Raw genomic sequence first — 18,024 nt, forward strand, 5'->3', positions numbered from 1 at the left:
CACCCAACTTGCGTTTGGTTTCCCCATTGTAGAGGAGACTGCATTATGAGCAGCGAATACAGTATACTAAATTGAAAGAAGTACAAGTAAATCGCTCTTTCACACGGAAGGAGTGTTTGGGGCCCTGGACGGGGCGGGGGGGGGAAAAGTGAGGAGGTGAAAGGGCAGGTGTTGCATCTCCTGTGCTTGCATGGGAAGGTGCCAGGGAAGGGGAGCAGGTGTTGGGGGTGATGAAAAAGTGGACCAGGTTGTCAGAGGGGATAGTCCCTTCAGAATGCTAAAAAGTGGGGGGAGGGAAAGATATGTTTGGTGGTGGCATCGCACTGGAGGTGGCAGAAATGTTAGATGATCCATTGGTGGAGTGGGAGGTGAGGACGAGGGGGACCGTATCATGGTTCTGGGAGGGAGGTGAAGTGGTGAGGGTGGAAGTGTGGGAAATGGGACGTACACAGACGAGGGCCCTGTTGACCATGGTGGAGAGGAATCCTTGCCTGAGGAGAAAGGCAAACATTTTGGAAACACTGGTATGGAAGGTCACATTGCCTGAATAGAGGTGATGGAGGTGGAGAAACTGGGAGAATGGAATAGTCCTTACAGGAAGTGGGGTGGGAGGAAGTATAGTCAAGGTAGCTGTGGGAGTCAGTGGGTTTGTAGTAGGCTTGTTTTATATATGACCGTGTGCTATTTAATACAGAAACTGGCTGCATTAATCTTCATTTTTATGAACACATATTTTCTATTTTTCTTCCACTTCCAAAGGTTGTTTAGCTTCAGTTACTTAAACTACAAATGCTGCTATATATTTAAAAATTAGTATGTAAAATTATTATATATCTGCAACTTTGCAGCCTAATCCTAGGTTTTTCTGATAATCTAAAATAATTTCTAAATATTTTTTTCCTTATCTACTTTGAGATGTTATACCCTCTCAGGTGGACGTAAAAGATCCCAAGGCACTATTCGAAGAAGAGCAGGGGAGTTCTCCCCAGTGTTCTGGCCAATATTTAATCCCTCAACCAACATCACTAAAAGACAGATCATCTGGTCATTATCTCATTGGTGTTTGTAGGACCTTGCAGTATACAAATTGGCAGCTGCGTTTCCTACATTACAACAGTGACTACACTTCAAAAAGTACTTCATTGGCTGTAAAGCGCTTTGGGATGTCCTGGGGTTGTGAAAAGCGCTTTCTTTTTCTTTCTTTTAAGTCTCATAATGATGTACCCAATTTTGCTTTATTTGGTTTGCTAACCTAAAGTATCTAGGTCTTGATTTGATTTGTTTCCTGTAATTTGTTCATTCTCCAAATTTAAATTATATAAGGATCAGAGGAGGGGGGGGGGGGGGAGTTCTGTAAATTTAGTCTGTGTACGTTTTTCTCTCATGCCTTCCTCCAGTCTTGACCTTTTTCAGTTCTGGCCGTTCCCTAGTGTCCCACCCAAGTGGTTATTCTCCTTCCTTCAAAAGCCACTCCAGTGACTTCTGTTACAGAAAGGGGCACTTGCATCCCAGATCAATTCCGTTAATTCCACTGACTACTGGTATTTTTTGTTTCCTGGGGCCATAAGAGCTCCAGGGCTAGTGTAAGATTTTGGAATAATGAAATGATTGAAACCATCCATGGTGAAGGTTTCTGTATGCAACTGACATCTCTGGAACAGCTTAGAGGGGAAGGAGATGTGTGAGCAACAAATTCAACAATATCTCAGTATTGATAGCACTTATCTTTTCACGTGGCCATGAGGGAATGATTTCAAACAGAAAAACAGCTTTTACAGTTGATTTAATGTACTAAAGAGAGAAAGACCTAGGAGCACTATTTTGATTAGCTGTAATAGAACATTATATACATTGTAACCTCCAAGACAATACTATTAACCTAGGCATTCCTTCCCCAACAAATATTTAGAAAGTGGACTGGTTAAGAATACAAACAAAAGTTTGTTCTGGCTGCTTTTAAAACATATATATATATATATATATATATATATAAATAATCTGTTAATAAAAGCGGGGATGTTTGGATATTGACGCTAGGTCTAGAAACATTGTACCTAAGTAGTACACGTATTAAGAAATAATATTGGGTGCTATTAACATTATATTTGTTGTAACTTTAAAAGAACTTTGAAAATTAGAGTTGTATGCTTGGAATGCATTCTGAAGGGTAAGACCATTGGGATTCTTTTAAACTAAATGTTTGCAAAAATCACCTGTATTCTACCAGATAACGATCATTAAATTATCAATATTAGTCTAATGTGTGTATTATCAGTTAAGAATATTTAGTTACTTTATAATTAATGCTGTAAAAACTTAGCTATAAGTAGCTATGAATATTCAGATAATAGGCATTAATATTGTCAAATTTCCTTGGAGTTGAAAGTAGTTTACAAGTTTCTGTTAAATAACACTTGTACTCTTCTGCAGTATTTACACACTTTTGTGTAATTTATTTCATATTTAATTTATATTGACACTTCTGGCACTTGAAGGTATTTTTAAACAATCTATGAAGATTGTACTTCTGGTTATTTGCATTAATATTTGGTTGATTGTAAAGATTTCATATACTTTTTTTTTATAAATGCAAAATGGGTAATGTTCTTTACTGCAGTGCCTGCTTTTGGTTTTATATTTTGTTATTTAGGTTGACTACCAAATGGCAGGTGGCCAAAAACAAAATTGACATCTTTATCTGTTTAGATTGGATGTGTTTAAAATTATTAGTTAAAGTGTGTCACATTTGAATTAGTCACTGTGAATTGTTATTGTGCAGTACTAATGTGGGCTGTGCTTTGTTTTGTGCAATGTTTTGGAAAATGTTCTTAGCATGTTGTGATTGCAGTACCCTGCCTGAAAAAAAGAGGGTTGACTCTTTTATTACTTGTTTAGCGGTAACGTCACGTTTCTACTAACACATTGCTTTAGGACTTAGAATGCCATTATAATACAGTAAATTGAAAAGGACAATAATTGAAGCTCTAAAACTGTGAAAGTTGTACTTTTGTTTCACAAGCAACTATCACGGGATAACAACTGCAAGAAACATTAACACAAATATTGAACTGTAACATAAAGCTCTACCAAGGCTGCTTTAGAAGTGCAACCAAACATTTGCACAGCCATACCAGAACTGTAACCTTTTGCAACTTTAAGCAGTAACAGCCAGAACTCAAAGACTTAAACAATGAGAGAAGCAGTGATGTTACCCAAGCAAGCCTGTAATAAAGGAGTGGACCCTTCCCTTCCATAGCTGTGTGCCAGTCTCATGCGTCAGCTTACCATCGTTTCATTCCATCCATCCTAGGAGACTACAGAAAAACACTGAGGAGCATGTGAAACGAAGTGCTGAATTTGCAGATGGTTTGCTTTCAAAGGCCTTGAAAGACATTCAGTCAGGGGCACTGGACATGAACAAAGCAGCCATACTTTATGGAATACCTCACCAGACTTTACTTCTCCATTTGGAAGCCTTATCAGGAGGAACAGCATCACTGAAAAGTAGAACCAGAGAAGGTTGTTTCTCGAAGACCTTTGGGGAACCTAATGCTCTTCTGCAGAAAGTTGCATTGTGGGCTAGAGCTCAGGCAGAACGTAGTCCTGATCAATGCAACGAGCACCGAAAACTCACTCATCTTGAAACCTCAGAGTTGAAATTCCCCACTGCATCCAGTTACCTCCATCAGTTAACCCTGCAAAGAATGGTTACGCAGCTAAAAGAAAAAGATGACAGCCTTCATAATGAAAGTGTCAGTAGTTCTGCTGTTCAGTTAAAAATCCCTCAGGTACGAGCAAGCTCTGTGCCCAAGTCCCAGCCTGACAGCTGTGGTCTCTTCGATGTTATGTACCAGGTATCAAAAACCTCCTCGCTGCTGGAAGGATCAGCTCTTCAAAAACTCAAAACTATCCTGCCCAAGCAGAGTAAAATTGAATGTTCTTTACCTTTGACTCATTCTAGTGTTGATTCCTACCTACTGCATGGAGACCTTTCTCCACTATGTCTTAATGTAAAGAATGGCACGATTGATGTGGCATCTGAAAACGATAGTCAGGATCATATTAGTCTGAAAGACAGTAAACAGCCAAGAAAAAAGCGTGGCCGCTATCGGCAATATGATCATGACATTTTGGAAGAAGCTATTACAATGGTGATGAGTGGGAAAATGAGTGTCTCTAAAGCACAAGGAATTTATGGAGTACCTCACAGCACTTTAGAATACAAAGTAAAAGAACGATCTGGGACACTGAAGACACCTCCGAAGAAGAAGCTCAGATTAACAGACACTGGGTTGTTCAGTATGACACATTCAGGGACAAGCAGCTCCAAAAGTAGCAACAAGTCTACATAAATCCTCTTAAAAGGATGTGACTCAGATGGACTTCACCATACAGTAAATGCTAATTCAACTAGTATTGTAAAACCACCCTTTGGCCTTCAGGCAAAGCATAGTTTCAAGCAGGGATCTGACTGTACATAAAAAGGAATATACTTAGTACAGTCACAAGTGCTAGTTCTCATCTTAATGCTCTTGTAGAATCAAACTAATTGTGATTTAGAAAAGTTAATGTCTAGTAAGGAAAATGCCGCATTATAGGTGTTTTCAATGATTCAGTTCTAAGACACACACAGCATTATTTTATAGGATTGGCTCACTGAGCCCAAGTCAGGAATAGAAATGAACTGACCAGTCTTACTACTTAGTAGGTAAGGAAACTCAATTCTTAAGTATAAAATCAACCTGCCAACTTATTAAAAGTACAGTAAATTCATAAATTTAGAGATAAACTTGTAAACATTTTTTAATCAATGAACACTTTCAGAGCACTTTGTGTGCCATGTTTCAATCCTGGCTATTGTGTATAAATTACACAATTCAGATGTACATGTCAAATTGTGGAGTAATGCAGACACTCATTTCACTAGTTTTAAATTGCAAATTTATGGGAGGGCCAACAGTGGATTGGCTGGTTAAAAGCATAGTGTTTTAGGAGTTATGAAATTCTGTACAAAGTATAATCTGTCCTGTTGGCAAGATATTTATTTATTTATTTTTATGAGGCTATCGTTCCTCCATTTGCCCCTGTAATCTCCCCAGTCCACTTACCACCTGCTACTTTGTGGGCAGACAGTCTGCTCTTAAGTCTTGTGCCTTCCACAGGCTGGCTTCACAGCAACCATGAGAAGACTTTTTTTTCCCACTCTCTTGCATGGAAGCACTGAGTGGATGAAATTGGCAACTCCGTAAAATGGGAGATTAAGCCTCTGTCCATGCGTAAAACGTTGGTGCTCCAGAGTGCCCATGTTGGCGAATAATTTAGTTTTAAAATTTCCATTTGCTGTCTGCTTTTGGGTACCTATAATTAATGGGAAAAGTTTAAAATGTCACGCATCTCAAGTTTGGGGGTTTGAAAAGAGAGAGAATCCCTAAATAGATGCTGCGATTTTATGCGATACTTGGAAATTGAAAATGCAAATTTGAAAAATCTTAATTTTATTGAGAAATAGATAAGCTATTGGTGCGAAAGAAATGACTAACAAATCGATAAAGCACTGTATAGAGCATGATGCATAAGATGCACTGAATAAGCTTGAGAATAGTATGTTTTGTTGCTCCTGTTAGTCTGTATTTAATGAAAAATTTGTAGGTATAGTATGTTGTAACAAGGTTGCAATTTCTCACACTCCCAAGACAGAATTTTGCTAACTGTAAACTTATCTGCTGCTAAGTTAAGTGTGTTCTTGTCAGAGACTTTGAAAATTCTTCAAGTTTTACAAAAATAATCCAACCATTTCAGTTTTTGTGTCCATATACATTATCATTGAGTACCAAATTCAGCAATTGCTTTTTTTTCTAGTTTTACAACGGTAATCCAACCATTTCAATTTTTGTTGTCCATATAGATTATCATTTTATGTGTACCAAATTCAGCAGTTGCATTTTGGCATGGATTTAACAGAAAAAAGCTTTTTGAATTCAGGGTTTTGGTAGGATTAGATAAGAAAGAAAAGCTTTGAACAGTTTTAAGTCTCTCTTCTGTTGTTGATGATCCAGTTTTCTAATTTTGTGACTTGGAATAGGGCAGATTTTTTTTTACTTTTGTGTGAGTTTGTGTTTAAGGCCTCGCCTTTATAGTTTGTACCGAAGTTTTTGAAACAAAGTTGAGATTTTCGTTTTGAATTTTAAGGATTAGATGAAGTTACCTTTTTTTAAAAAGTGTCATATAATATGAAAGAAAGATTGGGCTTGCTCTTCCAGCTAATTGAGTTTGGCATTATAGATGTGGCAGCATTCTGCTAACCTGCCATAAAAAGAAAGTGGCAAGGTTTAATTTAGAATTTGGTCACAATTTAAGCAAAAGTAATTAAAATGCTGAGCAAGCCCTACAAGACATGGTTCTAACTTAGTACTAGGGATGTCACGATATTATGATAGTCATGTAAAATGCATGGTCATCGTTCTCCCAATCTCTCCATTTCTTCCTGCTGCTGTTATGTTTTAAGACCTTTAGTAATCTGAATCATGCAACGGGAAAAGTCATCTTTTTGTAGTCAAGCATTACAATGGCTTTTCAATTTTTTATTTTTGGAGCAAAAGATTAAAGTAACTGAGAAAATACATACATGTATACATGCAATGAGAACATCAGTTTTAGGTTGAATGGAGGAAATGCGCCATTTGAAATAAGGAAAACATTTAAACTTTTTAGAGGATCACTGGCATTATTAATTGAAATAAGTTCTTGAAATTGAATGGAACAAATTTAGTAGTTTCTCATTTTTAATTTTGTGGGAGCCTTTTGTATAAAACACATTTTTAATTATCTTTAGTGGTAGGAAAACAGATTTCTGAAACACGACTTATTTAACTACTGTGCCACTATCTTTTTTAATTAGTTTTTTTCCCACAAAAGATGTTAATATCGTGACATACCAACTTTAGTGCTTAAGAATGTTTCTGAAAAAATTTTGTATTACAAAACAGTGCCTCTGTTTTTAGAATTACTGCTCAGTAATGTTTAAAACCATTTTCTGGTAGATAATGGGGAAATTTTATATTGTATTATGTTTAGTAAAACTGATTTTTAGTTTACAGTAAGTACAGATTTATCACTTCTGTTTTCAAATTGCAGTACAGTATTTCCATTATCACAGTAATATAGCTAAACTCTGTGGCTGCCTTGATTTTAAAAATTGGTTAATGTAAAACTGATTTTAGATGATGTTATATTTATGCATAAATCAATTGCACTATATTCATGAATTATTTATTACAATATTTTCTAATGAAAACAATGTTATCTGGACAATGTGTCTTGTGGTGTTAAACATTTACTGTGATTCTGTTTTCCTATGATGTGTTGTTTAATAATCCTCAATCTGTACAGATTTCAGCTGTTTTAATTATTGTGTTTATAGGTTGTAATTTGTAGTAAAGCACTTTGATGCTTTTGCACATAAAATTGAAAACTAGTAAAATGTGATCAAGTTGTCTTTTTTATGTACAGTGGATGGTAAAGTTGTATGTCTTCAGTAATCACTCTGATCATTATTCTGCATCCTACTAGACAGAAAAAATCAATAGTTTAAACTATTTTACGTGACTCATACTAAAGTTTTCTATTCTGTTCTCCAGTTATGCTAGCTAAAATACCTCAGCAACAATAGACCTTTATTATTATACTATGAGAAACATTGACAGAATGTGCACACGTTTGCTTGTATTAGTAACCCGTGCATTTCAGTCCCCCTTTACAATGATGTATATTAGTTATTGCTCTTAGAAAAGTTGTTCCTGCTTTATTTAGAGATAAGGGGATAGAATTTCCACAGGGGTTCTCCCAATCTCCCACAGAAATTTTGGCAGAACCCCAGGAGAAAAGACAGTTTCTCCAGCATTTGCGGCAAAGTTACAGCAGGAAATCAGGAGACCCCCCCCCCGCAGAAATTCTACCCCAAGGAGTCATAAGGGAACTGTAGGCCCTCTTTAAGACATTAGGAATTTCTACAACATAAATTGGCATATCTTTTCACAATGCACATGTGGTTTCTGGTAATGTGATATAATATCAGCACAAGACAACATTACCTTTAGTTTTTAATGAAATTGCGTAGCCCTCTATACGAGGGGGGGGTGGAATCTCTGCGTAAGTGTGACTTTTTACCCCTCCCCCCATATACCCTGATTTTATATCCATAAATGGTAACAGTTATACATAATTCATCTAGATTTTATCACATTTGAAGATCATAAATTGGGGTTATTTTAAGGAATTTTCTTTGTTTATCTTGAGACGTGTCATGGTAATACTTGGGTGAAGGGAAAATTGAAGTGTTGAAGTTTTGTTTTGAGATGTAATCAATAGAAATGGGTTAGGGTTTGTTTCTGTGAATGTCCATAATTTCTTCTCTACTCCATCATAATATTTCACTGAAACATTTATAGTTTGTTTCAAAGATAAATAATGCTTATTTTACAGCCATTCGTATGTTATATTGGAGACCATTAACATTTTGTAATCTGAGTCATGAGAACAGCATGTACATATCAAGTAAAGGTGCTGACCTGAACACTAGATTAGTGGGACTAATTAGTGAGGAGGTTGAAGAGGAATGCATAAATAGCTTATCATTGAATTTGGATACTGTTAGATACATTAGGTTCATGAGTAGGTCATTCAGCCCCTCGATCCTGCTCTTCCATTCAATTAGATCGTGGCTGATCTGTTCCTCAACTCCATTTTCCCACCTTTGCTCCGTTTCTCTAGATACCCTCACCTACCAAAAATCTATCTATCGCAGTCTTGAAAGCTCTAATTCTCCTAGCGTTCAGACTTTTGGGAGAGTTCCAGATTTCTACTACCTTTTTGTATGAGAAAGTGCTTTCTTATTTCGCTCCTAAATTTTAAGATTATGTCCCCTTGTTCTTGATTCCCTCACTGGAAGAAATAGTTTCTCCGTATCTACCCTATCACATCCTTTTAACATTTTAAACACCTCAATCAGATCATCCCTCAATCTTGTATACTCAAGGGAACGCAAGCCAAGTTTATGCAACCTGTCACCATAATTTAACCCTCTAAACCCCTTTTGTATTTTTTTATATAAACCTATGTTGGTAGGGTACTTTATGTTGCTGTCAAATAAGTTTATAGGCCTTTGAATTTAGAGGCGTATTGAAAGCGGGTGAAGAGGAGAAACACCATTATACTGAATGAAGACATTGCAGGAGCTTGACACAGCCAAGAGTTTAAGAAACAGTGACCTGTCTAGGTGGTAAGGGGTGCCATGTATTTGGGAGCTTGATGCTTACTAAATGTATAGTACAAATGGACTGGCTTTAGTAACTGAGTAATCGGGAACATTTCACGTTCTAATCCTCATCTGTTCTGAATTAGTGAATGTCAGGACAGTAGTAAGGACACTACAGTTGGCTTATTTGTGGGTAGGGAGGATAAAAGTCACCGAGGTTCTCATTCTTGTTTGCTAGTCAGTAAAGGTAGCTATACCTCTGAAAGGTATATACATCAGGACATCAAACAAATCAGTTATGATTGCTTCCCTCCACCTCCATCAAATAGCGTGCTGAATGGTCACTTGTGCAAAGTATGGGCGAGCTTCTGGCACCTGTGAACCATTGTTCAATCATGAGTCACTTTCTTTAGAAAAGAAAGAGAGAAAAACCATACAAGGTTTACAAATCTGCAAGGCTTTTATGTGCCAATTGTGTCGTCAAGTTTAGTATCTGGTACCACTTGGGCTGTATCATTTAAAACGTTGCTGATGCATTTTGAAATAGCATCTAGTTACATAATTAGGTTTTATAAATTTCTATACAGCAGGCTTGATTCCTTTTTTATGGGCCTATTTTTCTTTTTGCATTGATGAGGACTTGTTAAATTTTCCTGCCTTTTTTCGAAATATAACCAAGTTGCATAATTTGTAGTAAAAGCTATAAAGGAATACTCCAGAATAGTGCACTGCAATAGTTTTCTGAAATATTTATGCAAACAGCTGACAGTATAGCGACTGATCTCCTGATCAAGAAAGCTTCATATGAGGTTGGGTAGTAAAACAACATTTTGACATTCACCTCTGTTCTTGACATTCTTCTCTCCTTCCCCCCCCCACCCAAACCCTGTTTTCTTTCTTAGATCTTTTCTTCTCCCCCCCCACCCCCCCTCTCCCTTCTCCACTGTTTCATTACTTTCAGCAGCGTGGTGGCAAGGGAATTGCTGAGAAGATGCATCCCTGATTAGGAGACAGCCACTATGCGGTAAGATTTAAAGATAGTTTTGCTTTCGGATACATTTTTATATTTGAAGTGGGAGGAATTTTTTGCATGCATACTGAAGGATTAATTCATTCTATGTTCTTATCCTGGAATATTCCTCTAATCAAGTAGAGGCAAAATCACTTTAGCAAGTACTTTATTGCATTTGCTCTGGCATGTATATTCAGATTAAAATTTTCTTAGTTCTATTTATTGTAAAATTAAAAAAATTGTGCTAGTAAAAATTTTTTGAGCATTGTGCTAGTTTGGAGAACAGTTTTTTCTATAAATAAAAAGGAAAATTAAACAAAATGTTGGAAATACAAAGGTCAGTGAGTATCTGTAAGAGAAAAGACAGTTTTGTGTTTTAGATGTAAACACTTGGTCAGGACTGGAAACTGAAAGATAAATGACTGCTTTAATAGGACTGAACTAAACAAAGGGGGAGAGGAGAGTAATGGGGAGAAACCAAGAATGCTTTAATCCAAGTTAATGGATTAAAAGCTGGAAGGGGGTGATAATTGGATGATCTGCAATGGTCATCTCAATGAGACAGTAAAAAGACATTAAAAGAACAAAGAAACTGGGAGATAGCTAACGACTGAAGTTTTTAAATTGGTGTTCACAGGAGGAGCTGCAGGAGAAAAATGTGAAGCTTGCTGAAAACTCATCTGAGTTTAATAGGAACAATGCAACAAGCCAAAGACTGAGAGACTAGGGAGTAGAAGGGGAATTGAAATAGCAAACCACAGGGAGGGCAGGGTCTCATCTGTAGGCAAAACTGTCACCGAATCTGCATTTGGTTTCCCCAATGCAAAGACCATATTATAAGCAGTAAATGCAGTATACTAGATTGGTGCAGCTACGCATAAAGTACTGTCTCACGTGGAAGAAGTCTTTGGTGTCAAGGATGGTATTGTGGGATGTGCATTGTGAATGGCAGTTAATGCTACATGGGAAAGTGCCAAGGAAGGGCACTGGAAGTCAGATTGGTGGAAGAATGAGCAAGATTATCCCAAAGTGAACGGTCCCTCCAGAAAGCAGAGAGGCAGGAAAATGTGCTTGGGGGTAGGATCCTATCGTAGATGGCAGAAAATGACCTGGTGAATGCAGACACTAATGGGATGAAAGGTGAGTACAAAAAGCAGCCTGTCGTAATGGTAAGAAAATAACAACAGAGGCAGGGGAAATGAGAATGATTCACCAAGAGAAACTTCACTGAGGAAAAGGGACATTTTGGAAGTTCTGTTGCAGAAACTGGAGTCATCAGAGCAGATATGACTGAAAAAGAAATGAAGTCTTTACAGGAAGCAGGATGGGAAGAAGCCTGAAGCATAATCCAAGTAGTTATGAGAATCTGTAGATTTGTAATAGATACCTGCAGAAAACCCATTATCAGTGATGGAGAGAAGAAAGGGAGAAGTTAGAGATGGACTGCATAAAGGTGAGGGATGTTTGAAAATTGGAAGGGAAGCCCATTAAATTGTGAAAATCAGAACGAACAGTAGTGACACCAACATGGTGATCAATGTAACTGAGAAAGAGTTCAGAGAGAGGGCCTAACTAGAATTGGAACGAAGTGTTGGAGGCCTGACTAGAATTGAAAGTGTTCCACATAAGCTACAAAAAGACAGGCATAGCTAGGACTGATGCAGGTTACTATAGGAACAACTTTTGTCTGGACGAAGTGTTGAGTTGGGAAGTTGTTCAAGGTGAGAACAAATTCTGCCAAGTGGAGAATGTTGGTAACTTGGGACCAGTTCGGCTGTTTGAGGAAGACACAAAGATTTTGGATCTCTTGGATAAAGGTGTAGAAGGACCCAGTCCATGGTGAGAGAGAGACATTTGAGGCCAGACAACGTGAAATTATCAAACAAAAAGGTATCAGATGATGTGTAGGTAGCAAAGAATAAAGTCAAGTTAAGAGCAAAGTAGTTTAGTGGGATCGGAGCAATGGGTCTGCAGGGACAGTACTGATTGTGTATCTTGGAGGAGAGATAAAAACATGCTGTGTGGGTTGGGGGAAGAGGAGAGATTTCTGGAAGAGATGAGCTTGATGACTGGCTGAGAAATGATGGATTTTATATTCAGAGTCATAGTCCAGTGAGAGATAATTTGAAGTCATTGTATAGTTGTTGAGAGGTTCTTATGCCATAAACAGTGCTGCCTTTGTCAGCAGGTTTAATGATGGGATTGAGAGACCAGAGTGTTCAGAGGGAGATAGATTAGAATAAGGGGATTAGGAGAGCGGAGAAGCCAAAATTCCTGATATTGTGGTGACCATTCTCAATTGAAAAGATTGAGAAGGCACAAGTTCAGAGGGAGGGGTCCAGGAGAATTGAGATGGGAGAAAGATCAATTCATGAAAGGAAGCCCCCGATCAAAAAAGAAAGCACTCAGCCAAAGGCGATGGAAGACGTGTTCATCATTTTGAGCTTGGGATTTGTTGATGTGGACATAGAGGAATGAACCTAAGGCTCTTGCTGAGAAATAAACCTAAGGCCCTTGCTGAGAAAAGATAGTTTGGTGGCACACACATTTCTGGATAGGGTGAGGTTAGAAAGGGGAAATCACCTGGCATCCGAGTTGCTTGAGATTTTGGTCCTTGGTACCTAACAAGGAAAATGTTTTTTTTTGTTAGTGGAGGAGGATGAGGCCCATAATTGAGCTGATACTGTTCAAGCAACATGTTGGGAACGTGCATGCAGCGGCACGCGATGGATCGTATGTAACACTAAGTGATTAGAGGAGTGTTAATTATTGCTGAGATATCTGTAATAAGTGGATCAGGAGAGGAAGGGTGAAACATACAATAGAATGAGTTGGGGTTGGAGGTTGCTGATAAGACTGAAAATCAGTTCTTGGTAAATACATTGGCCTGGAGTTTCCTCCGCATTTGCACCCAGATACACCTATAATCTGGGTGCAAACAACTTGCGTGGCTTAAAACTCCTGGCTTAAAAGATAGTGGAATTCTGGGTGATTAAGCCCAGGTCTCCTTGATCTTTTACATCCGTCCATCAAACCCTCCATTCGAATGAATCTCCACCCACAAAACTGGCTACACCCCTGACTTTCAAATGAGTATCCTCCAATTGCACTTGGGCGGGGGGGGAGTCTCAACATTGTGACCAGAATTTCAGGCACAGCAGGGAACAAAGTCATTTTTCTATGTTCATTTGGTATTTATTGAGCTTTTGTTTAAAACTGATCCTCACTGAGACCTCTTATCCGTTTCTTTTAATATATTTTTAATATAAGTCACATTAAAAATTGAAAAGCTTTCCCAATTGCAGATTCTTAAACATGCTGTGCCCGATGTGCATAAATGATGGTTAAATGAGTTAAAACTTAAATTTGAAGACTCAGAAGAAATATACTGATGTGGATTTGGCAGTTCCTTGGGCCCCAATTGATTACACTGATTTATGCCCATTTTAAGTTCAGACTTATTCTAATGAGATTGGGAGGATACTGGGGCATAATTTGACATCATTAAAATGGGCATACTATTGGGACGCATTTCTGAATTGCGCCCAAGGAGGAAACTCAAGGCCTTAGTCACCAGATGAAGAGGACCATAACTTCAAAGCTGACATTCATGGAAGAGCAGTGGCAGCAAATCAGTGCAAAGAAAAAGAACCTACAAATGCTGGAAATACATTGTAGGTCTGTTAGCATTTGTGAAGAGGGAAAATAGATTAATATTTTGGGTGTGGACCATATCAGAACTGAAAACTGTAAGCCCCCTAATAGGACTGAATAAAACAGTGGAGAGGAAAGACAGTTAGAAATAAAGACTCAGGCATTCTAACTCCTGTCACAGAGAAAGTTAAGTTTTCTGGTAAGAATTTATACCTGGTGGGTGATTTTTGCATGTGATAGGAGTCAGCAGTCATAATTCTTAACTTCAATCAGTTGTTCCCATTCCTCCTCCTTCCGTTTTGTTCTGTCTTTTATGATGCTTAGAACTGGAAACTGAAGATAACTGACAAAGGATCTATACCTGAAATGTTAATCTCAAAATCACTTTTGTAATCCACACACTGGTATATGCAGCTTACCAGTTTTCACCAGCCAAAATGAGGAAAAGTTTAATAATTGGAGTAACTAGTCCAAGACTAGTGACTGATCCAATGGATATGTGAATATGCTACAGTCCAAGTGCATTGTGCCTCAATTGTGTTGCTACATACAGGAATTATCTGGTGTAGGCTAAGCAAGCTGCTTCCTGTATGCACCTGTGTGTGTAGAGTTCTGTAAATTAATTTTATTTTGATTGTTGACCATATGCAAAATATTAATGGACTTGTTTTGGACTTGTATGCATGTATGGGGGAATCACTTGTACAGACATGGTCCCAAACCAATTCCATTCGGTATAGATATCTAATTCATCCAGGCCATCCATTTCAAAAGCCATGGGTAAACTTGTGCAAAGTCATTGGGAAAACCCTCTATTGCTGGAGTGTACCCTTTTGAAACCTCTCTTGCTGAATGCATTGCAGACATTGTCAAATCATGGCAAATGTGAAAATATGTCTTTAAACCACATTTCCAAAATTCACTTTTAAGATAAAATGTTCACATACACTTATTCACATTAAAATTCTAGAAGCTCCATCCATGAAGAACAATACAAGAACAATGCTATTTTTTAGTCAATAACATGCAAATGTGAGGCAAAACTATTATACCAATGTTTATTTTAAACTAGTTATCATAATTAAACATACTAATTCTTGTAAAGCAATGTTCTCTACATTCAAACTGCTTCTTGAGAATGGGCAGTTCTTAATGTGAGGGATTTTGTAAACTAGCCCACGATGACCAAAACTTTACTTATTTTCAAAAATGCTACTGCTGTTGGACCGTAGGGAAGTGTAGATGCCAGAAAGTAGGAAACTGTCCGCCTTGACTAACACTTTGAGCAGAAAAAATATTACAAAAAGTTAACTTTTTCAGATTTTAAGATGAGACAGCAGTTATGGCTGATAAATTTGGTCCAAATAAGCTGACTTTCATCCTTTTTAACCAAGATTTTAAATAATAGTTACCAAAAAACTGCAAGCAAATATTAATAAGTTCAATATTTGAGCATTTCATCAGAGGGCTTAATTGAGTATCAGATTTTACTTTTGGATAGTCTAGAGTCATAGAGTTATACAGCACGGATAGAGGCTCTTCGGCCCATCGTGTCCGCGCCGGCCATCAGCCCTGTCTACTCTAATCCCATATTCCAGCATTTGGTCCGTAGCCTTGTATGCTATGGCATTTCAAGTGCTCATCCAAATGCTTCTTGAATGTTGTGAGGGTTCCTGCCTCCACAACCCTTTCAGACAGTGAGTTCCAGACTCCAACCACCCTCTGGGTGAAAAAGTTCTTTCTCAAATCCCCTCTAAACCTCCCGCCTTTTACCTTGAATCTATGTCCCCTTGTTATAGAACCCTCAACGAAGGGAAAAAGCTCCTTAGTATCCATCCTATCTGTGCCCCTCATAATTTTGTACACCTCAATCATGTCCCCCCTCAGCCTCCTCTGCTCCAAACAAACCCAATCTTCCCAGTCTCTCTTCATAGCTGAAGCGCTCCAGCCCTGGTAACATCCTGGTGAATCTCCTCTGCACCCTCTCCAAAGCGATCACATCCTTCCTGTAGTGTGGCGACCAGAACTGCACACAGTACTCCAGCTGTGGCCTAACCAGTGTTTTATACAGCTCCATCATAACCTCCTTGCTCTTATATTCTATGCCTCGGCTAATAAAGGCAAGTATCCCATATGCCTTCTTTACCACCTTATCTACCTGTTCCGCCGCCTTCAGGGATCTGTGAACTTGCACACCAAGATCCCTCTGACCCTCTGTCTTGCGTAGGGTCCTCCCATTCATTGTGTATTCCCTTGCCTTGTTAGTCCCTCCAAAGTGCATCACCTCGCACTTTTCCGGGTTAAATTCCATTTGCCACTGTTCCGCCCATCTGACCAACCCATCTATATCGTCCTGCAGACTGAGGCTATCCTCCTCGCTATTTACCACCCTACCAATCTTTGTATCATCAACGAACTTACTGATCATACCTTTTACATTCATATCCAAGTCATTAATGTAGACCACAAACAGCAAGGGACCCAGCACCGATCCCTGTGGTACCCCACTGGCCACAGGCTTCCAGTCACAAAAACAACCTTCGACCATCACCCTCTGCCTTCTGCCACTAAGCCAGTTTTGTATCCAAAGTGCCAAGGCACCCTGGATTCCATGGGCTCGTACCTTCTTGACCAGTCTCCTGTGCGGGACTTTATCGAAGGCCTTACTGAAATCCATGTATACCACATCCACTGCGTTACCCTCATCCACACGCCTAGTCACCCCCTCAAAAAATTCAATCAAATTAGTCAGACATGATCTTCCCTTGACAAAGCCATGTTGACTATCCCTGATTAATCCTTGCTTCTCCAAGTGGAGACTAATTTTGTCCTTCAGAATTTTTTCCAATAATTTTCCTACCTAGTTAGAACATGCCCTTTCACCTTGAATTCCAAGGAGGAATACCACTGGTTATCTCTCTCTGATAGATAGTGATGGTCATAGCAGAAAGAGTTCGACCAATCTGATCTTCAGCCACGGATATGCTGCTAATTTATAACTCCCCTGATGCTCAGTGGATGATTGGTCGTCTTGGTGTGGTGCAGAGTCATCAGGAAAGTTCCACTTTGTTATTGGCCTACGCTAAGTTAGTGAATCTCGGTTGAGGGTATTGCAGTAATCTCAGCATCCCTAAGCTATGGAGGGGAAAAATCAGCCAGGGTTCTTGATCATGATCACTATATCCAGAAACCCATGCTGGCAGATGCGCCGAGATGATGTATATTTTCTGCTTGTACCACTGGTAAACATAAGCAAAATTATTCAATCATTGTCTTCAAATGTGTTGGAATTACGGCAATTTTTTAATACTACAAGGAAGCTTCAATGACTGAGTATTTAGTATGATGATAACATAACGGAGAATAAAATCATGTTTAAATATAGGCTTGATACAATTGTAAGAGTTTTCTATCAGTGTGCTGATTTAACTTTAATCAGTAAATTTTAGACTGGTTTTAGTTTTCCATTCCACCTTGGGATTATTTCACTTGTACAATGACAGACGATATACATTTCGATAATGCTGCTAACAGCAATTAGTGAAACTTGGTGAATTGCAGAGTAGGAATATGCTTTATTTTTAGGTGGGGGAGGGTATACTAACCTAAACTGGTCCTGCTTCTCTTCAGATTAGCTGAAATGAATCAATAGTGATTCTGTTGCATCTTCATTGGCTGCCTGTGAAACAGGAATGGTGTACTTGTGGCTGGGAAAGTACAACTGCAGTCTGCTAAGCTATCCTTATTGGCAATACTGCTGCTGTTCTTGACACTTTAAAAAAAAATAAAATAAATTAATTAACGAGTAGCTAAGTTGCTATATTTGCCCCTCTAGCATGAACTATAGAAATTAGCAAAACTAGTTAATGCAAAGAGGGTACTCTAATTAGCCACGAATATATTTGTCTCAAGGCAAAGTCTAAGTGACTGTTGAGAAGTTGTGGAGCTACCTCTTTGTCAAGTACATTTCATATTGAATAGCTTAATGAAAAGTATTCTGTTTATACAGTAAATGATTTTAGTATGAACTATGAAGTAAAGATATGCCAGTGATCTCAATGATCAAGATGGCTTTTACACCTCTCCCTACCAATTATTTTGAAAA

The 18,024-nt window shown here is 38.4% G+C and overlaps 1 protein-coding gene across 4 annotated transcripts in view; it reads left to right on the top strand.

Moving 5' to 3' along the window:
• Nucleotides 1–18,024, top strand: part of lcorl (ligand dependent nuclear receptor corepressor-like) — a 286,193-nt gene that overhangs the window by 254,971 nt on the left and 13,198 nt on the right. The window contains exon 7 of one of the 4 annotated variants that reach the window (XM_067989314.1): nt 3,311–7,485. The exons of the other annotated variants lie outside the window; for them this stretch is intronic. Within the exon in view, the coding sequence (XP_067845415.1) occupies nt 3,311–4,352 (1,042 nt within the window). The 3' untranslated portion in view covers nt 4,353–7,485. Of the gene's footprint in view, nt 1–3,310; nt 7,486–18,024 lie in introns of those variants that run through there. 4 annotated transcript variants of the gene reach the window in all.

Source organism: Heptranchias perlo, chromosome 1, assembly GCF_035084215.1.
Source record: "Heptranchias perlo isolate sHepPer1 chromosome 1, sHepPer1.hap1, whole genome shotgun sequence".
NCBI classification, from domain to species: Eukaryota; Metazoa; Chordata; class Chondrichthyes; order Hexanchiformes; family Hexanchidae; genus Heptranchias; species Heptranchias perlo.